The sequence below is a fragment of the Curcuma longa genome, chromosome 4 (assembly GCF_044706935.1).
Source record: "Curcuma longa cultivar G26 ecotype Majalengka, Jawa Barat chromosome 4, ITB_CL_G26_1.1, whole genome shotgun sequence".
Classification (NCBI taxonomy): domain Eukaryota; kingdom Viridiplantae; phylum Streptophyta; class Magnoliopsida; order Zingiberales; family Zingiberaceae; genus Curcuma; species Curcuma longa.
In genome coordinates, this window is record NC_133864.1 from 13,891,024 (window position 1) to 13,909,317 (window position 18,294).

Consider the following 18,294-nt stretch of genomic DNA (forward strand, 5'->3'; position numbering starts at 1 on the left):
AAAAATGAAAAAAAAAAACTAGATATCAATTTAATAATCGTCACAGGAGATATGAGCCTGATGGTGATAGGTATCACCATAAGGAATGGTGCCGATTATGCTGATGCAAACGGCAGTGGACAGTATAATTATGGCGTTCAGTTGAAAAAAAAAATTGCTTATCAATTTGAGTAAGCAGATGATGATGCACAAACGTAAACTACAGCATGGTCTTCCAGTGTACCACTTGCAACGCAATTTCATAACTGAAGGCGTGGCAAACATCACAGCTGCCTATTGATCCAAATATTGACAATTATTACACAATATCTTCCGTCCAGTTAAAGCCACGATTCATAATTAAATGCTTAGTATCTGTACGAAAAGCTAAAGTAAAATGTTTGAAATTGCCAAAAAAAAAAGCATTCAGACCTTACAAGCTCTAGGGAGGGTCTATGCCAGAATGAAATTACAAACGCAGAGGCAAGGGTGTCACACTTCATTTTCCCCATGTGGGACTTTGTCGCCCCTACCACAGTTGCCATCCTCAGTGCCCTCTGAAAAAATAAGTAAATAAAAATAAGTAAACAATGGAAGCTAGCAAAAGGTTTAAATCTTCAGTAACCACGTCAAACTGCAGGCAATAGTAATTAGATGCAAAACAATTTGCAACTAATCCGATAACATTAGGAAACAGAACAACAATATTTTCCCCCAAAATATTATATATCACCTCTTCATGTCACTGAAAGTCAACACTAGTAATAAAAAACAAGAAACTTCAAGTCTGGCAGATATTTAGCATACACATTTTATACTAAAACGGAAAACATAGGCTGATAACCAAACCAAATCCAAGTTGATGATGAAGGAGATTTTCAATAAAAGACCGCAATGTAATACTCACAGCAAAGTATAAGGAATAAAAAAGAAAAGATTCCTAAACCATCCACGGAGAAGTTGAGTGGCAAAATTTCTTAGGAACTAAAAGTTTTTTCCACCTAGAAACTTAAATTGATAATTAAAAATTTGCACTCTGCGGTCCTACCCTAGATCTAAAAAATGCATAGAGTTGCTATTCTCAGATCTTATAACTACTGTGGTACTTTGTAGCTATACCTTCAAATCCTTTATGGTATAATTTATCTTTTGAGAATATAAAGCATTTCAATCATAGGAAAGCTTAAAGGAATCCCCATTGATACTACCCGCAGGACAGATGAGACACTGATATAACAGCATCAAAATGAGATATGGCGGTTGAGTAAGCAAGTACAATGCACCTATGGTCGTGACCAAGTTCACAGCATAAGGTCATCTCAAACTAATGAAGTAGTAGATGATAACTCCATACTTATAAACACACATTTAGAAGCCCAATCCATCAATAACTATGTGTGTGCACAAGCGCACATATATGTTTATGTTTGTGTGTATCTGATAATAACTTCAAAACATAAGATACGATACCAATGGTGGCACTTGAGACAACTCGATAACTTAAAAAATAATACTAGTTAACCACTTTTTGATATTTAATATAGTATTATGTGATCTCATGTGCCAAAATACAGTCAAAATAAAGGATCACCATGTCAGCTATCAGGGGCAAGCATGAAATATTCTTTGCGCAAAAGAATTTATCAATCAATACTATCTTGGTTCTTAAGCTAAAGTATTATACACGATGATGGTTGGTACAATGGCTATGGGAGAGCTTCATGCAAAAAGGAACTATGTTTCTACATGATGTACATAAGTGTGAGAATCCAAAAGAAAAAGAATGAAAATATAAAACAGGACAAAAAATGAGCGTGTGGCAATAATCATAGTAAATAGATTAAGATGTGCAGCATTGAACAAACATGCTGTTTAGCTCATGTTGGGTAAATTTCTAGTCAATATTTGGTTGACCAAACATCACAATCATCTAGAATATGTAACCAAGGTAATTGAATAATTTAAACATAAATTTCCAATTGTATTATTGTAAGAGTCTGATCCTGTCTAGCTCACACACTTTCACTTTAATCAGGCGTCCCAAGACATAGCACTACCTATTGTGAGAGCAACGACAAGTGTATGATTATTACATAAAGATTGTAAACTATATCCTAAGATGCCTCTTTGCAATTTCTTTACCCAAGATACATTGTTAGTAAAGAAACATGGCAGAATGGCTAAACTAAATCCCTTCTGCTCTAACATCTAATAATCTGAAACAAAAAGGTATAAGTTGTGGTAAAGTACCAATATTGGATATGCCAGCCAATGTAAGAAAACATAAGGTCTGGCATAGTAGACATGGCCCTATGCTTATATTTCAAAACTTATTCCAAATGAAATGAAACTGATGTTAGCTCTGAAATATTAAAGTTACAGAGGTATAACAACTTGAATAAGAAAAGGAGCACGGTAACAATCCTATTATATTCTATGGCAGTGCCATATAGTGCCTTCAGTAATATAAATTCGTGTTGCAACAGATCTAACGTATATCATATCAGTTGGTGCAATATTAATAAATTAGGCATTCGATCCAACCAACATATGTGAAGAACAACTAAAAGCAGCTTAGATTGTGTGAATAACCCCATGATGGCAAAAGATATAATCTCAGGGGATAGCCTATCAAACATCCTGTGTGCCTTAAGAAGTAGAAAATCAAACAAGGTATTGTAGTGTTACTTGTATATCCACAAATTGGCAATGGCAGATCTTGTTTCATAACAGATATGCAATACCTCGGATCTTAACTGTTGAACTTTTATGGTTAAAATGAGACTTAACTATCAGTTGTTCAGTTAAATATCATCATAGTATATATCCCCCTAATATCGATAATATAGTGACCGATTTAAGTAACCAACTAAAACAAACCTTTCCAAAATTCATCATCGACAACTGATACTCCATGAAAAGAAACAAGAACACCATCACAGACACTTAACTCATACACAAAATCGAATAATGCCTGAGACAGGGACACCAAAAATCCGGGTTGGCTTAGATATAAATAAAGTGTGTTAAGGCTTTTGAGTTCAGGCATTAATGAAGAGGGTAAAGGAGCGTACCTAATCTTTTTAATGAGAATAGTGCGGAGCTTGCGGCCGAGATCCTGGGAGCGGATACGTAGCTCGAGGTTCTTCCGAGCGAGGACGCGTTTCTCAGAGTTCTTGAGGTGATGACCGACCTGGCGTTTGATGAGACGCTCCATCCCGCTCTCCCGCATCTTCCGCTCCATCAGCGCCAGCGCCTGTTCCAGGTTTCCATTCCGCACCTGTACCCGGATACCCCGTGCGCCAAACCACCCACAGAGGCCGCCAGCCGTCTGGAAGGGGAACGTTCCAGCCGACGCCTGCGGACCCGCCAGCGACCGTGCGAACAGTAGGGATGGGGACAGCTGACGAACCAGGCGATTCATGGAAGGCCACGACGAGTACGAAGGCGGATTCGAATACTTACGATCAGTGCTCACCGGAGGAGGTGAAAAACGACGGAGTGATGATGCTGCCTCCTCAAGGTGTGGCGGCTAGGGTTTGTCGCACCCAAGTCCTCTAGATTAACCTAGGAAGCTGTCTCCTTGATGCAAACTCTACTGTTGGTAAAACTTCTGAATTTTTTTAATTAATTGAATATAATCGATTAAATTTATCATTAAAATTGAGAGAAATATTATTGGCTAATTTGATTGATAATATGAACTGTTTTTTTAATAATTAATTAATTAATCAATCAATTTAATAAATAAAATAAAATTTAAAAATGTTTTTTATTTAATAAACATATTTAAATTGATATAATTAATTTTTAAAATTTAAATATCTAAATTGAATCGATTTAAAATCTTGATAATATTCTATTTTCTCGTGATAGTACTCCATGAAAAAATTTATCACTTAACATTTATAGACGATGGATGACAACTATTCAAAAGAAAATTTTGTTATATGATGTATCAAGAAATTGCAAAAAAAAAACAAATTGATCAAATAGAAAATTAAATACGATGAAGCTTCGATCAGTAAAGGTTGCAAACCTACTTACAAGTTTATTAAACTATTCTGACTTGATCGGCGAGTGGATGAAGCCCTAAATATTCGATTAAAATTGAATCAAATTAAATTGAATTAAAATCAAAATCAAATCGAATCGAATTTTATTGAACTAACCTAACTGATCAAATTTTTAAATAAAAATCGAACAAATCGAACTAATAAAACATTAATTAATTTGATTTTCGATCGAATTAATTAAAATTTTTAAATATTATAAAAAATTTATTTGTTAATTAGGGATTTATAAGTTTACTTATTTAGAAAATTATAAATTATTTTTTTTATTTTGATTAAATCGATTTATTTGGTTTATTCGATTTAATCGATTAAAAAATTTTAAAATCAAAACAGAACTGAATTAATCGAATTAACTGATTTTTTTATAAAAAATAATCAAAATTTTAAAATAACCAAATTAAAATTTTAAATTCAGTCGATTCGATCAGTTTATTAAGTTTAACCACATTTTTGCTCATCCCGAACTGTACCGACAGCTTCCTTGGAGTACCACCGATTAGGGCTGGGTCGGTACGGTATACCGAATTTTACATACGATATCGTATACCGTACCGAAAATTTCGGCATAAAAAAAATCTATACCGTTACCATATCGAAAATTTGGTATACCGAAATTCCGGTATACCGAAATTCCATGAGCAAATTGGCATTGTTTTCCGAAGTTGCATTGGTGAGTCGCGTTGTAATGAGTGCATAGCCGACACTATACGAGCCCTATGTCTACACGATCACACCTCCGCCACCGCCACTGCTTTCCGCGCCATTGCTTCCCCCATCACTCCTCCGCCGTCATCATTGCTTTCCACGCCACTGCTTCCCTCATCACTCCTTCGCCACGGCCACTACTTCCCCTTATCTCACTAATTCCTCCGGATCCACCGGGTTTAGCGATCGTCTCCACTAGTTCCCAATGCCTTTTCAATTCTAATATTTGATTTTCTAGTTGAATCACTTTGTCCAAGCACAGTTGATATACATTCAGTAATTCATTGTACCGTGAAATAAACACTTTCATATTTTTAAACTTACGGCCCCGTGAAATAAACAAGAATATTGAACATATATGTTAATTATGCTTCTATTCAACCCTAATCACACATAATTAACTAGTCACTTTAATTATATTTGCTATATCCATAGTTTGTTGGACAATATTTATTGGAGATAAAAAAATATTTAAATCTATAAAAATCAAATTCATACTTATCTGATATAGAAGATAGCTTGATCGGATAATTTCAAACTACAAACAAGGAAGAATGAACTAATTGAGATGACTGTGATCTTGTATGATCGAGTCAACTTGACTGAGTTGACAAGTGTCGAGGTCAAGTCAGTCGAGTGTCGAGGCTGAATTGTCAAGGTCAAGTTGTCGAGGTTTGCATGACGTAGTTTCCTTAAAATAAATTTGTCCCTTCTAACGGTGCTTAGAGGTTACAACGACAATTTATTTCCTAGGATATATACAATGGCGAACCACGATTACCACCAAACACAGGTTGGTCATGATGAATTGAGATTATACATGAACGTTATCAAGGGTACAGTCTGTCAAGCAAATTCACAATAGAGAGAAAGACAATAATGAAATGAAGTGGATTATTTACTTGCACGTGCTTGCTCAAGATCATGACCTCCTCTTTTATATGAGCTCCAACCTTAGATAATGTTAAATAACCAGTTAATGACTATTTACTATCTTTACTTACTCGAATTAAAATGTCAGCCGTAGTCAACCATTTCGACCAAGTGAGTAGATAACAAAAATGTATTCATATGTGATTGAGTAGATAACAAACACATGCAATTGAGTACCATAGCCAACCAGCCAAAAGGTTACTGCTTATTAGTCATCCACGGTTACAATTGATAAAAAGGTAACGAATAATCTACTGTGTCAGTTTGGCTAAACAATCGACTTTACTAAAGTTAAAAAGGTTGGCGAGAAACCACATTGTAATTACGGCCTAAAAACGTAACTAACTTCATCTGCAATCCGACACGAGACTCCTCCAAGTTTTGACAAATTAAATTCCACCATTTTCAATGCGCTCGCACGGTTTTGTTCGTCATCACAATTCACAATTTCCTCCTCTCCTTTAAGTAATATTTTCTCACGGTATTATAATTATTGAGTTACAAAGCCGGACAAATTCCTGCTTAATTTCTTGCTTTCTTAAAATAGATAGAGGACTATATGCCAAGAATTGATTTGCAGGTTTGGTAATTAGTTCGGAGGAAGGCATGCCTTGTTCAATGGTAGGCAGACCAACACGTTTTCTTGGCCTGGGATCTCGGGTTTTTGCCGATATTTGCTACCGTCAGGCGCCAGTCAACAACAATAAGATATAACGTAAGAGCGCAACTGCACAAATCCGCCGCCCGCGCGATACCTGTGCTGTTACCGGTTGGAGGCTCCATGCAACGCCGTTCGCAAGCCCACGCGTCAATTAATTCACTCGTGGGTTTCGACGTCCGTTTGTGCGTTTGGAGCTCCCATTGACCACTTTATCCATCAAATCAAGTGGAGGCTTCCTCGCCCTCACGCTCCCTCCATCCATCCTACACACTGCGCCCTCTCGATATAAACATATACATCAGCTCCCTCGCGTTCTTACATCCGTTAGTATTCGTATAGTCTACCGGCCGGGAACTCCATTTAGCCATGGGGAATTGCCAGACGACTGACGTGGCGGCCGTCCTGATCCAGCACCCGGACGGGAGGACGGAGAAAGCCAACTGCCCGCTCTCCGCCAGCCACGTCATGGCCGCGAACCCTGGTCACTACGTCGCAGTCATCATCACCGTCATCTCACAGCGCCACTCCTCCTCCCCTGCCTCCGCAACCGCTGACGACCGTCGGGGGAAGGTGGTCCGGTACCTCAAGCTGCTCGGCCCGGACGAGCCTCTTCAGCTCGGCCATTTCTACCGCCTCGTCAGCTTCGAAGGTACATCTGAACATGTGCATGATTTATGCAGCTGAGTTATCGACCGGAAAGTACTTGAAATTGCAAATACAATTTAACGACGACGAATCGTTGATCAAAATTCGTCAAACATGCTAACAGATGTGCTGCGCGAGTTCGGGACGAAGAGGCGAGTACGGCTCAGCAAGCTTCTGTCCAAGAAGAAGGAGATCATCAAGAAATCGTGCGACGGCGAAACCAATGCTTCTGCCTCGTCGTCTCCGGTGAGTAGTGATATTCTCAATATATGCGAGGGCAATTTAGGCCTTTTCTATGTCGTTTCGTGCAACCGTGGAATTCCTAACCGGGAATTCCGCAGCCGGTCGACCCATGCTCTCCCCCTCTCCTTTTCCGCACGTCATCGTCTCAACCTATTTTATGATCCCGAACGAACAGAAAAGGGCACATTAACTAATCGACTGTTTTGCTCTTAGTTTATTTAACGTATGATTGATTTTGTGTCTTATTATAACTAATAAGAAATAAGTAATTGTGCTATGATCAGGTAGCAGAAGAAGAGGGGGGAATGCAGAGACTAGGATTGCATTGCTCAGGGAGCGAGACTTGCCTTAGAGGCGCAAAGCAAGGTCAATGGAGGCCAACCTTGCCAACCATTTCTGAGACAGCAAAACTTTAATTAATCCAGTACGTAGATACGATATCTTCAGTTTCGTGATCAAACTTTGATTAATGTTTGGCGTGGTTTGCAGTAATTTGGTTTCAGGTGTATCATGTATGAGCAGTGTATTATTACAGTATGCATAGTGTATATATATTACATATGGTGCCAAATTTTTATTTCGTGATTTATTGTTTTTACTTAATCATGGTTTACATTTAAATTTTGGGATTTCATATCCTATCAGTCTATGAAAGGCTTTTCACAAAATTCATATGAAGAACATCGATGTAGTCATCAGATTTGGAGCAAGATCCGACATTTTCTGTAGAAAAAAATATATATATAACAAGAAATATCTTCTATGCTAATAGTACACATAAATACTGCCTGAGTGAGAAATGATATCCGACGCGACCCGTGCGCGACACTCGCGATCCACCACCACTGTCGCCGCTCTCGCTGTGCCATCCGACTACTGTCGACCGCCGCCTCAGGCGCGATCGACACGCTGCTCGTCGGCGCTTCGTCCCGTGTCGGATTCCGATCGGATAGTATTAGTCGAAATCCGACGTAATTCAGTCAAAAATAGCGAAATCACGTGGTCATCAGTGACGCGGCCATTGTCGGTCGCGATCGCCCCGGATTTTGGTCGAATTGCATTCGTCTGACGACAAAGGACGACCTGACGTCACATGTCGGTCCTTCCTTGGCAAGTATCCGACCGTGATTTGAGTAAAATCTGACCTGATCACGATCGGCAATGGTGCGCCAAATCGCAGTCCGATCGCGAATATTGGGTCGAATTCCGACCAAATCGTGATCGGAGACCTGCCATGGAAGGATCGGCGTGCGACGTCGGGCTGTCCTCTGTCGTCCGACGACCGCGATTCGATCGAAATTCCAACTGATCGCGGTTGGCAGTGGCATGCCCAATCAAATTAACTGTTTATGGCCAAATTCATCGGATTCCGATCAGAATCCGACATCGGACGAAGCGTCGGCAAGGGGTGCATCGATCGTGCCCGAGGCAGCGGTTGGTAGCAGCCGGACGGCACGACGAGAGTGGTGGTAGCGGTGGTGGGTCGGTGATATCGTGCACGGATCGCGCATCATGGTTCGCGTAGGGTATCATTCCTAATGCCTGAGTAGTAGGATGTATTTCTATTTAGAATATAAAATTATTTCAATCTACTTTAACAGTTAACACCATTATTTATGGAAACAATATCACTAAGTAAACATACTGAAAAAATTTTTTAATAGAATATTATTTTATATGTAATAATTTAAATTAAATTAATTTTAATTTATATTTATATGGTAGTAATTATAGTTATAAGTCAAATAATATTGAAAACAAACATATTTTAAATAAAAAAATAGGATCAAATATTTTTTTAATTTTGAAAATACTTGAAATCGTGTCAGCCCGTTGAGACCACCACTGCCCGCTCACACTCCACGATGGGCGCTCATGATTAAAGCCACCTTCTTAAGGGATCACAAACCTGTAAATCACGTGCCTTCACATGTATTTGTAGAAACTCTCGCCAATTTGCCACCTCATCGCGCGTGTAAAGGTGGGACGTTCCGTTTCTCCATATTTACTTCCCCTCTTTTTTAACCCTCTCCTGCCGTGGTCTTCTTGAGTGTTCCACCATCTCTCTCCCTCTCGCCGCCGCAGATCAAAGGCTTAACGACATGAGCTACTACAACCAGCAGCAACCCCCAGTCGGCGTCCCCCCTCCGCAAGGTACATATCCATCTCCATTAATCTATAGATCCTTCAATCGGATTTCCGAACCAGTTGTCTGATGGTTGTGATTAATTTATTCTCGTTATTGATCGTGGATAATTAGGCTATCCTCCGGAAGGATACCCGAAGGACGCCTACCCGCCGCCGGGTTACCCACCGCAGGGATACCCCCCTGCCGGCTACCCGCAGCAGGGGTACCCGCCGCAAGGATACCCTCCGCCCTACGCTCAGCCGCCGCCCCAGCAGCAGAGCAGCGGCCCTTCCTTCGTAGAGGGATGGTAACGATCTCGACGTTTAATCTTGGTATTTTAGTTTCCGCTTGCTTCTCCTCGAGCATATCGTATGAGGATCGGTCGAGGTTTATCTTTGTGCGATCTTCCCACGTGCACCAGATCCGCCTATCCGCCGGGCGCAGCGATCTTGAGCAGATCCACGCGGTCTCACGGTGGAGGTAGTGGCTGCGATGGCGGATGCGCCCTATCGTGAACCAGCCACCAGGTAGGTGCGGTTGTGGTGGCATGTTAGTGCGGTTGTGGTGGCGTGTTAGTGTCGTCTCTTTCATCGCTTTGTATTCCATGAATAGCGTTCGGTTTTCGTCACACGTTTCTTGAGATAGACCTCCGATTGTCCATAGAGATCTTACTCCTCCGTTTGACTTTCCATTAAAACTGGTGTTCAATCTTCAAAGTTGGCTGTAGCTTCGAAGGTATTTCAGTGAAGAACTACTCCTATTTACCAACACATTTCTAATCATTTTTTCTATCGGTTGTGTGATTGTCGCAGTTTGGCTGCTCTTTGTTGCTGCTGTCTCTTGGATGCTTGCTTTTGATTTGGGAGTTTGAATTTGGAGCTCGCAAGTCCAGTTCGTGAAGAAAGAACTCTCATCTTCTATTCGTCAACAAACCTCTGTCATCTTCTTTTCGTCAACACACCCCTTTACCTTCTTGTTGCATCATTTCGATAACTGTAAGCCTCAGATGTTAGAATTCAATTTCAATTGGATCTCTTCTTCTTATCGCATTTCCAGTTGTTTAAAAGAATACGTATTGGATAGCAATTTGACTGTAGTGATGCTTTGATCCGTTAATTGATTCCAACTCATGCTTCTTTCAAGCGGATTGATTGAAGCAATGCACATTAACTACGCAGAAAGCAACTGTTAATAACCTTGACAATTTTAATTTGCAGATTGTACATCCAGTATGTAAACACACTGTGGTGACTTATGATGATACTGTTTGTAGTTGAGAAGATATTGTAGGATTTTAGTGAATTAACTTGGCGCTAGATTTGCAAAGCTGACCGTAATGAACGATCAAAGTCATGCTTGCACCTAGTTGAGTAACGTAAATGAGCCAAACACGAAGCCTTAGGCCCTTAGCATGGGTTTAGATGCCCCGATGACAGAACGCATTGCCACGACTAGTGCAGCTCAGGATTTGATAGTGTATAGTGCAGCTCGGGATTTAGGCAAAAATATGGTGCATAGATTGGAGGTCTGCTGCACTGCGGAATGATCAAGGCAAGGTGATGGCATGTTTCGTGGGCACCAGAACCCCTTACTTGCAGAGTTGCACAATTTGAAGGGCTAGACATAGCAAGCAGAATGAATGTAAATCAAGTAATAGAATAACATTTTTTAGATACGCTATTTCACCATCTATAGTTTTGGGGTTTAAGTGATAATTTAATCATATTAAATTATTAACAGCCCAAGTATGGAGCTTGACTTGTTCCCTGTAGCTATTAATATTAAATTAATTATTGGTAAATTTTGTTTCTATTAATAGCATTTTAGGTAATAGATTATCAAATCGTATCAAATTAAAATGAAAGGTTATTAAAATTATTACCTATTAAGCAAATCAATATATTGCTATCTGAATTTATCTTTATTTATTATGTTTAAATTAAATCAACATGAATTGAATTGTGTTATCTAATCATGTTAGAACATAACGATCTTCACCAGTAACAATACAGTTTGAACAAATAGTTTTATTTTTCAAAAATTTTTGGAGATGTTAAATTATTTAAACCTGAATTTCTCTTTTTAATTGTTTAGCGTGCAAGTTCTCAGTAAACTTTGCCCCCACGGCTACTTGCTATTTTCAAAGTCAAACACGAACTCCGAAATGATCCCACCACTAATTTAACCCATCGGACGGTCGATAGCTACAGACTTACAGGAAGCTCTGTTGGATCTAACAATCAAAGCTTGCCGTTCATATCGTTCGCCCGAATCAGTTGAAGTTCTTGCCCTTTTCTTCCCCAAATCCAAAGCTTCATTCGCTGCTCAATCCGTAACCCTACTCCCGACTTGCACAAGACCATGGCTTCATCGCCTCCGGATTCGGAGATGTCCTTCTCCGACTTCCCGGAAGACGTCCAGATCAACATCCTCTCGTTCCTCTCCCCCTCCGAGGTCTCCGCCTTCGCCTGCACCTCCCGCCGCTTCGCCGCCCTCTGTGGCGTCTCCGACCCCGACTGCGCCCTCTGGCTCGCCATGTGCGAACGCCGCTGGGGCTCATGCACCAGCCTCCGCTCCTGGTCCTCCTCGCCCGCCGCCTCCTTCTCCCGCCTCTACAAAGCGCTCGATCGATGGGAGAGCCTTATTGGTTTCTGGCGCAGGATTGGCCGTGGCGGACCGCACCTCGTCTTCTTCGAGTGGGGTCCGTCCTACATTGCTGGGTCTCGGATCTTCCCCGCGCCCGATGCCTGCGGCGAAGGATATGGCGTTCCCAAGGTGCCCTTCCTCTGGTTGGGCCTTTCCCGGTGCGGCGAAGCAATCAGTTTGCTCCACCCCGGCGGTTGCTCAGCTTCGTCCGCGGATCTGTTGGGCACGGTTCCGGACTCCTCGGTCTCACCCTCGGACTTCTCAGATCGCGACTTGGTTCCCGTGAGCGTTAGCTTCATGGGTTGCAACCATTTCGTTGTGGAAGACGGTCGAAACTACTGCGCTGATGGTAGGACAGAGGAGTCGACTGGGTTTCTGGAGGAGATCGAAGCGATGTCGCCTCCGGACAGGTTGATGTCAGAGATCTATAAGCACTTCGCTAATCGGACGAGCCCTAGTGGTGATAGGGCAATGAGAAGGCAGAGGAAGAAGGAAAGGGGGCGCTTTGGGAGGCAGCATTATTTGGAGTCGGAGCATTTCGTGAAGATCAATAACTACTATCCCACTCCAGACCGACCTTTGCAGGGCTTGTGGAAGGTGTTTCCTTCTTTTTCCTTCTCTGCGCGTGAAAGTTTTCATTTTTATTTGATGCTGGAGCTTATCATGCGTAGCTTGTTTACAATAAGAAATTATGCAAATAATGTTGGAATCATATTTTTAGTGAATACCTTTTCTTGGAATTACAATCTTGACGACTGAAAATTTGTGATGTAATCTAACCAGCAGTGATGCAATATTTAAGTCTCCTAGATTTTTTTTGCTGCATTACTATATGCCCAAATCCAATTCAGTCGCTTACTTCCTCAAGACAAGTGCACTAGTCAACAAGTCTAGTGCTAGCAAATAGAAGAATGGCCATTTATATTTCAAAGAGTTTACATCTCTTGTGGCATTATAATTCTTTTCTTTAAAGAGATACAAAACAAAATAAAATAGTCGCTTGCTTCTATTGTGATCAGTGTAAGCTTTCCTAAACAAAATTTCCTCCAGCAGGGGATCTCTGAGGACATGCTACTTGAGTTTTACCTTGTCTCCTATGATGACATTGGTGGTATCACATGTCGGAGAGTGAGTCAAGCAGGGGAACAATTCTCTGGTTATTCTCCTGTCTTCTGGACTTCAAACACTACATTTCTTGAATCACCATTTCCTAAGGAGGAACAGAATCTGTATGGAAACCGTGAACACATACATCCCGTGGCTTCAAACCTGAGAAACATGGTGAGCGCAGTTGTCTCACGGATTCTCTGCATTAGTTCTTCTTATGACTTGGTAATTCCAAGCTTATCAACTTCTACGGGTGATTCCAGAAATGTTGAAGGTAGAGTATGGGAATATGATGATGGAACTTTTGGGTTTGGATTTCTTCAAAATAACTATGTTGTTGACTTGAAGCATATTGCTTTAAGGGGGTCTCTACTTGATACTGTAGAATATTTCTCCAACCATTCAAGTTTATAATCCATTTCTGAGTTACTTGTTATATAAACTATACCATAAGCTAAATATTTACAGTCCCGTGCCTCCCCATATTGTGCCATGTTAATGTTTCAATTTACACAAACTGCTGATTTAGCAACAATGTCTGTGCTGAGCATAGTGAAAGAAAAGGATTATATAGTAAGTCAACTGGTATGTTTACCTTCTTAAACAACAACATTGGCATTGAAACAGGATTCAAGGGTATGAGTTTAGATAGTCAGCAATAGGAATGGTTTAATATCTACTCTCTCTATATATATATATATATATATATATATATATATATATTCTCATCAAAAACAAAATAAAGTATTAAATAAATCATATATCTTAATTATTAAATAATACAAAAATCTCAATTATTTTAAATATACAAAACTAATTTAATCCAATAATAATTATCCAATATCATAGATGGGAGGAAAATGGATAATCACGTGGTTGATTCAAATATAGTATAATTCAAAAACCACTAAAAAAAAGTGAGGCATAAATAAGTTGATTTTTTATTAAATTTATAGAAAGATCTAGAAGTTATTCAAGTTTTGATAGGGCACACTTAAAATACAAATACACCTAATTTTTTTTAAAAATATTGATAAGTCATGTGCTTTGTCTTTCAAAGTCGATTTACATACTTCAACCACATGCACCTAAAGACTTACAATATAATCATCGTAAGTCTATGCGAAGACTTAAGACTAAGCTATCGTTAAAATATGACCTAACATATACATCATTTACTTCTATAATCTCTTGTTGCTTTTATGTCTCTAGGGTTTAGGGTTTTAGAGTTCGGAGTTATATGAAATCATTAGCATGATTTCAAACTTATCTAAATCTTAACGCTGATTTTTTTTTTACTTAAAGCTAAATTATGGCATTATTTATTTAACTTTTAATATAAGTAGATACAAATTAGTACGAGTGGCGTTTATGATATCTATCATTTTTAATATTCTTTAAAATACTAAGGGGGTGCTTGGTATACATTCGATAATGTGAATGAGAGTATTATTCCCATTGAGAGGTTAATGGCAATGGGAATGATTAGATACTGGAATAATCGATCAGACGATCGATTAAGGCTCTCGATCAATTAAAATATGGCTTAATCGATCGTCTGATCGATTAATTGTCGTAGTTTATTTTCTCAGAAAATCCTGTAATCGATCAAGTGATCGATTATACTTGTTCATAATCGATCAAGCAATCGATTATGAACAATATTGTGCTTCAGGAGAAAGGAAGAAGAAGAGGAAGAAAAGGGGAAGGGATGGAGGAGCTCGGCCGACAGAGAAAAGAAGAAGAGGAGGAAGATGGGGGGAGCTTAGATGAACGGGGAGAAGAAAAGGACGTGGGGTACCGCTGTCCACGGAGAAAAAAACTGCGCCGCGATGGGAATGAGTTTAGCGATAACCGAGGGAGGGGTAGGTTATGAAATCAGAGATATCAAATCCTTATTTTGATTTCCATTCTCGTATACCAAGCATTAAGAATGAGAATAAAATAGATTTTATTCTCATTCCCCTCTCCTAAACCCGCCTACCAAGCGCCCCCTAAATGTTTTTAAAAAATAAAATAAAATAAACCGAGCTCAGATGTGTTTTGTATCATCTGCTATCAGATGGTTGTGAAAGACCCTTTTTCACACTCACATCTCATCATCGCTCAGCTGTCATCAGTGGCGAGGATCGAACCGTCGTGGTCACAGTAGAATAAGCACACAACCGGTCCAGCCAACTCCGCGATAGCTTGTTGGTGCAGTTTTAGGAAAATATTCTAAACTATCGAGTAAAATAAAATTGATATATATATATATATATATAATTTTCATATCTGATTATTCGATTATTTAATTAAGTCCAAAAAAAATCCCTCGCATCCTTTTCTATCGAATTGGGTATCGAATTTTCTGCCGGATTTGATAGAAATTGTTATCTCTAGGTACAGAGCCATTCTGGATTAGTTTAAAGTAACTAATTGTGAGACAAGCATCTAAACGCAACCATACTAAATAATATGCTTTTATAATACAAATTAATAAATAATAATCAGTAATAAATATTTTTTAATAAACTAATAATTATTTAAACTTTTAAAATGAATGAGTGCCAAATTTAAATATTAATTAGAAGCGTAGTCATTGATTGATGTTTATTATCAATAATGATTCCATTAGTTTGTTGAAGAATTAAATACCTAAATTATAAAATAAATAAATAGATTTTTAAATTGACTAGGGCAAAATTTAGGTCTACTTAGGAATCACATTCGCTTAATAATTTAAATTTTCTTTTGAGAAAATTAAATATATTGACGTGTGGAGGCTTACGAGTCAAGTTCATTATACTATTTTTATTTTTTTAAAATATATAAATAGACAATGTAAACAGAATTAACTATAATTTTTAATAGTTTTTTTAAAAAAAATCATCCTAGTTTTTATTAATCTTTTATTTTTTAAAAATGAGTGATATTTAATAGTTAAAAAAAAAAGAAAAAAACTGAGCTCAGATATTATTTTGTATAATCTGTAATGATCAGATTATTGTGAAAGACCCTTTTTCACACTTTATATCACTTCATCGCTCAATTGAGGAGGGGTTCGAACCGTCGACCTATTAGACAATCAATCCGACCGTCTAGCCAACCGTACGACCTCACCTTGCTGAACATAATCCGCCTCAAAAATAAATTAACGTTAAATCTCATACGACATAGGTGACTCATCGGATCGGGTTAAAATTGCTTAAGGAGACACTCCATTTTCAAAAGAACCCTAATATTTATTTATTAAAATTCTCCGAGATGTAAATAAAAAATTCCTTTTATTATCAGAATGCATATTTGCATTTTTTAAATTAACATTTGAATTATTTATCTGTTAACAAAGATAAAGTGTTTTTGAGAGAATTTTGACTAATAAAAATACGATGAAATCATCAGCCTCAATATATTAATATTAGGAAATTACGAATGGAAAAGGATCTCGATGATCATCTTACAAATTGGTCCATTTAACTTTTGGGGAGGAATAAAGGTGATATCTAATAATTGAGTGATAAAAAAACAAAAAGAAACAGAAAAATCATTTTTACCGAGTGAATGGAAATTGGAAATTTTATAAAAAAAACTGCCTTTATTTGTTATATTCTTTATTTAAATGATTTCATAGTATATAGAAAGAGCAATAGTCGAATCAATCCTTTTTGCTAACCGATAGGCTCGCATGCTAGAAGCCACGAAACTAATAATTCAACACGAGTTGTTTTCATTTTTCTACGAGAAGCTCCAAATAGTTCATTGTGATAAGCTTCGAGGTGATTGCTAAGTTGAAATTGTTATTTCTTTATCGCGAGAAGTTCCTTGCTCTCTTTCTTCATGGCAATTGTTCGAGCCTTCATATAAGACTTTCTAAGAGGAGGGAGTCAGAGAGCATCGAGATGGTGAGAGACTTCTACTTGTCATGTAATATTAATAAATAAAATATATAAAACATATTAATTAATAATTATATTAGGCTATTAATGACAAAGTTTCAATGTACTATATTTTATTAATTTGAAATAAAAAATAATTTAACACCCTAATCCACCTTAAATGAATATAAAATGGTCAATTCAATCCGACTGAAAAACAAAACATTCTAATTCAATCAAACACTTTTATTAACGCTAATTAAATCGATTGAGATAATTAACACTAATTAAAACAAATAATTATACCCTTTAATTAAAAATATCAATAATCCCATCACTTGGGCAGGCAACGGCTCATCCGTGACCGTGAGCCATTTATGTTATTAATTATATACAAATTTCTCCTCCGGTAGATATTTTTATTTCAATTTAGCTCCTTTGCACCTTGTACAATAAATCTAAACGAGCAAAGATACACTATATAAAAAATATAGCATGAAATTTAATATGATACACTCCATACAGTGGGTCCACATCCATATAGTGAAGCCTACATCCATACAGTTGAGTGTGTCATGTTAAAATTTATGCTACATTTTGCATGTAGCGTATTATTTTTCAATCTAAAATGTAGAACTTAAGGAGCATTGCCGAATTATTAATATGTCAGGCGGCATTATGAAAAGGGAAATTTTTTTCTCATTTTATTAATACAATATTGATGGATGCAGGTGGGCATCAAAGCTGTAGTGGCCCCCACACCACGTTCTTTTTGATATTTTGTGCGTCTTAAGATACCTGATTTTACATAACATCATAATCGAAAAACTCGAAAGAATTTTAAATACTTAGAATAGTAAATAGTATCATTTTATATTTTTTATTTTTATTTTAATTTTTTTAATATTTAATATTATAACTCAACTCCTAATAAAAATTTTAAATGACTTAACCATAAATCAAAAATAAATAAATAAAAAATAATTTTTGTTTATTTTTTTTTTATGTTTAATACTATAACTCAACTCCTAAACTCTAAAAGAAAAATCTTAAATGACTTAATTGTAAGTCAAAAAAATAAAAAATAATTTTCTTTTAAATTATTTTTAATATTTAATAATACTATAATCGAACCTCTAAATTATAAAGGAAAAATTTTAAATGGCTTAATTGTAAATTAAAAATAGATAAAAAATTTTAAAAATATAAAATGATACTATTACTATTGTGCAGACTATCAATTCATTATATATATATATATATATAAACTATTATTATTTTTATTCACATGAAACCTTCTCTCATTTAACTATT

At 37.6% G+C, this 18,294-nt stretch overlaps 4 protein-coding genes and 1 pseudogene across 4 annotated transcripts; 3 read left to right on the forward strand and 2 right to left on the reverse strand.

Annotated features, from left to right (window-relative positions):
- Positions 1-246: 246 nt before the first annotated feature.
- On the reverse strand, positions 247-3,567 carry LOC141828223 (uncharacterized). Its single transcript, XM_074715606.1, has 2 exons — positions 3,054-3,567; positions 247-536 (listed from the first exon to the last, which is right to left on the reverse strand). The coding sequence occupies exons 1-2, from the start codon at positions 3,401-3,403 to the stop codon at positions 527-529; spliced, it is 360 nt and encodes a 119-aa protein (XP_074571707.1). The 5' UTR covers positions 3,404-3,567; the 3' UTR covers positions 247-526.
- Positions 3,568-6,618: 3,051 nt separating this feature from the next.
- LOC141828503 (uncharacterized) lies at positions 6,619-7,803 on the forward strand. Its single transcript, XM_074715945.1, has 3 exons — positions 6,619-7,003; positions 7,124-7,245; positions 7,527-7,803. Exons 1-3 carry the CDS (start codon positions 6,721-6,723, stop codon positions 7,656-7,658), a joined length of 537 nt encoding a protein of 178 aa, XP_074572046.1. The 5' UTR covers positions 6,619-6,720; the 3' UTR covers positions 7,659-7,803.
- Positions 7,804-9,209: 1,406 nt separating this feature from the next.
- On the forward strand, positions 9,210-10,416 carry LOC141828526 (protein CYSTEINE-RICH TRANSMEMBRANE MODULE 13-like). Its single transcript, XM_074715970.1, has 3 exons — positions 9,210-9,396; positions 9,503-9,677; positions 10,183-10,416. Exons 1-3 carry the CDS (start codon positions 9,345-9,347, stop codon positions 10,226-10,228), a joined length of 273 nt encoding a protein of 90 aa, XP_074572071.1. The 5' UTR covers positions 9,210-9,344; the 3' UTR covers positions 10,229-10,416.
- Positions 10,417-11,706: 1,290 nt separating this feature from the next.
- Positions 11,707-13,588, forward strand: LOC141828218 (F-box protein At3g12350-like). Its single transcript, XM_074715600.1, has 2 exons — positions 11,707-12,613; positions 13,070-13,588. The coding sequence occupies exons 1-2, from the start codon at positions 11,732-11,734 to the stop codon at positions 13,535-13,537; spliced, it is 1,350 nt and encodes a 449-aa protein (XP_074571701.1). The 5' UTR covers positions 11,707-11,731; the 3' UTR covers positions 13,538-13,588.
- Positions 13,589-15,151: 1,563 nt separating this feature from the next.
- LOC141828735 (small nucleolar RNA snoR114) lies at positions 15,152-15,231 on the reverse strand (annotated as a pseudogene).
- Between the last annotated feature and the right edge of the window lie 3,063 nt (positions 15,232-18,294).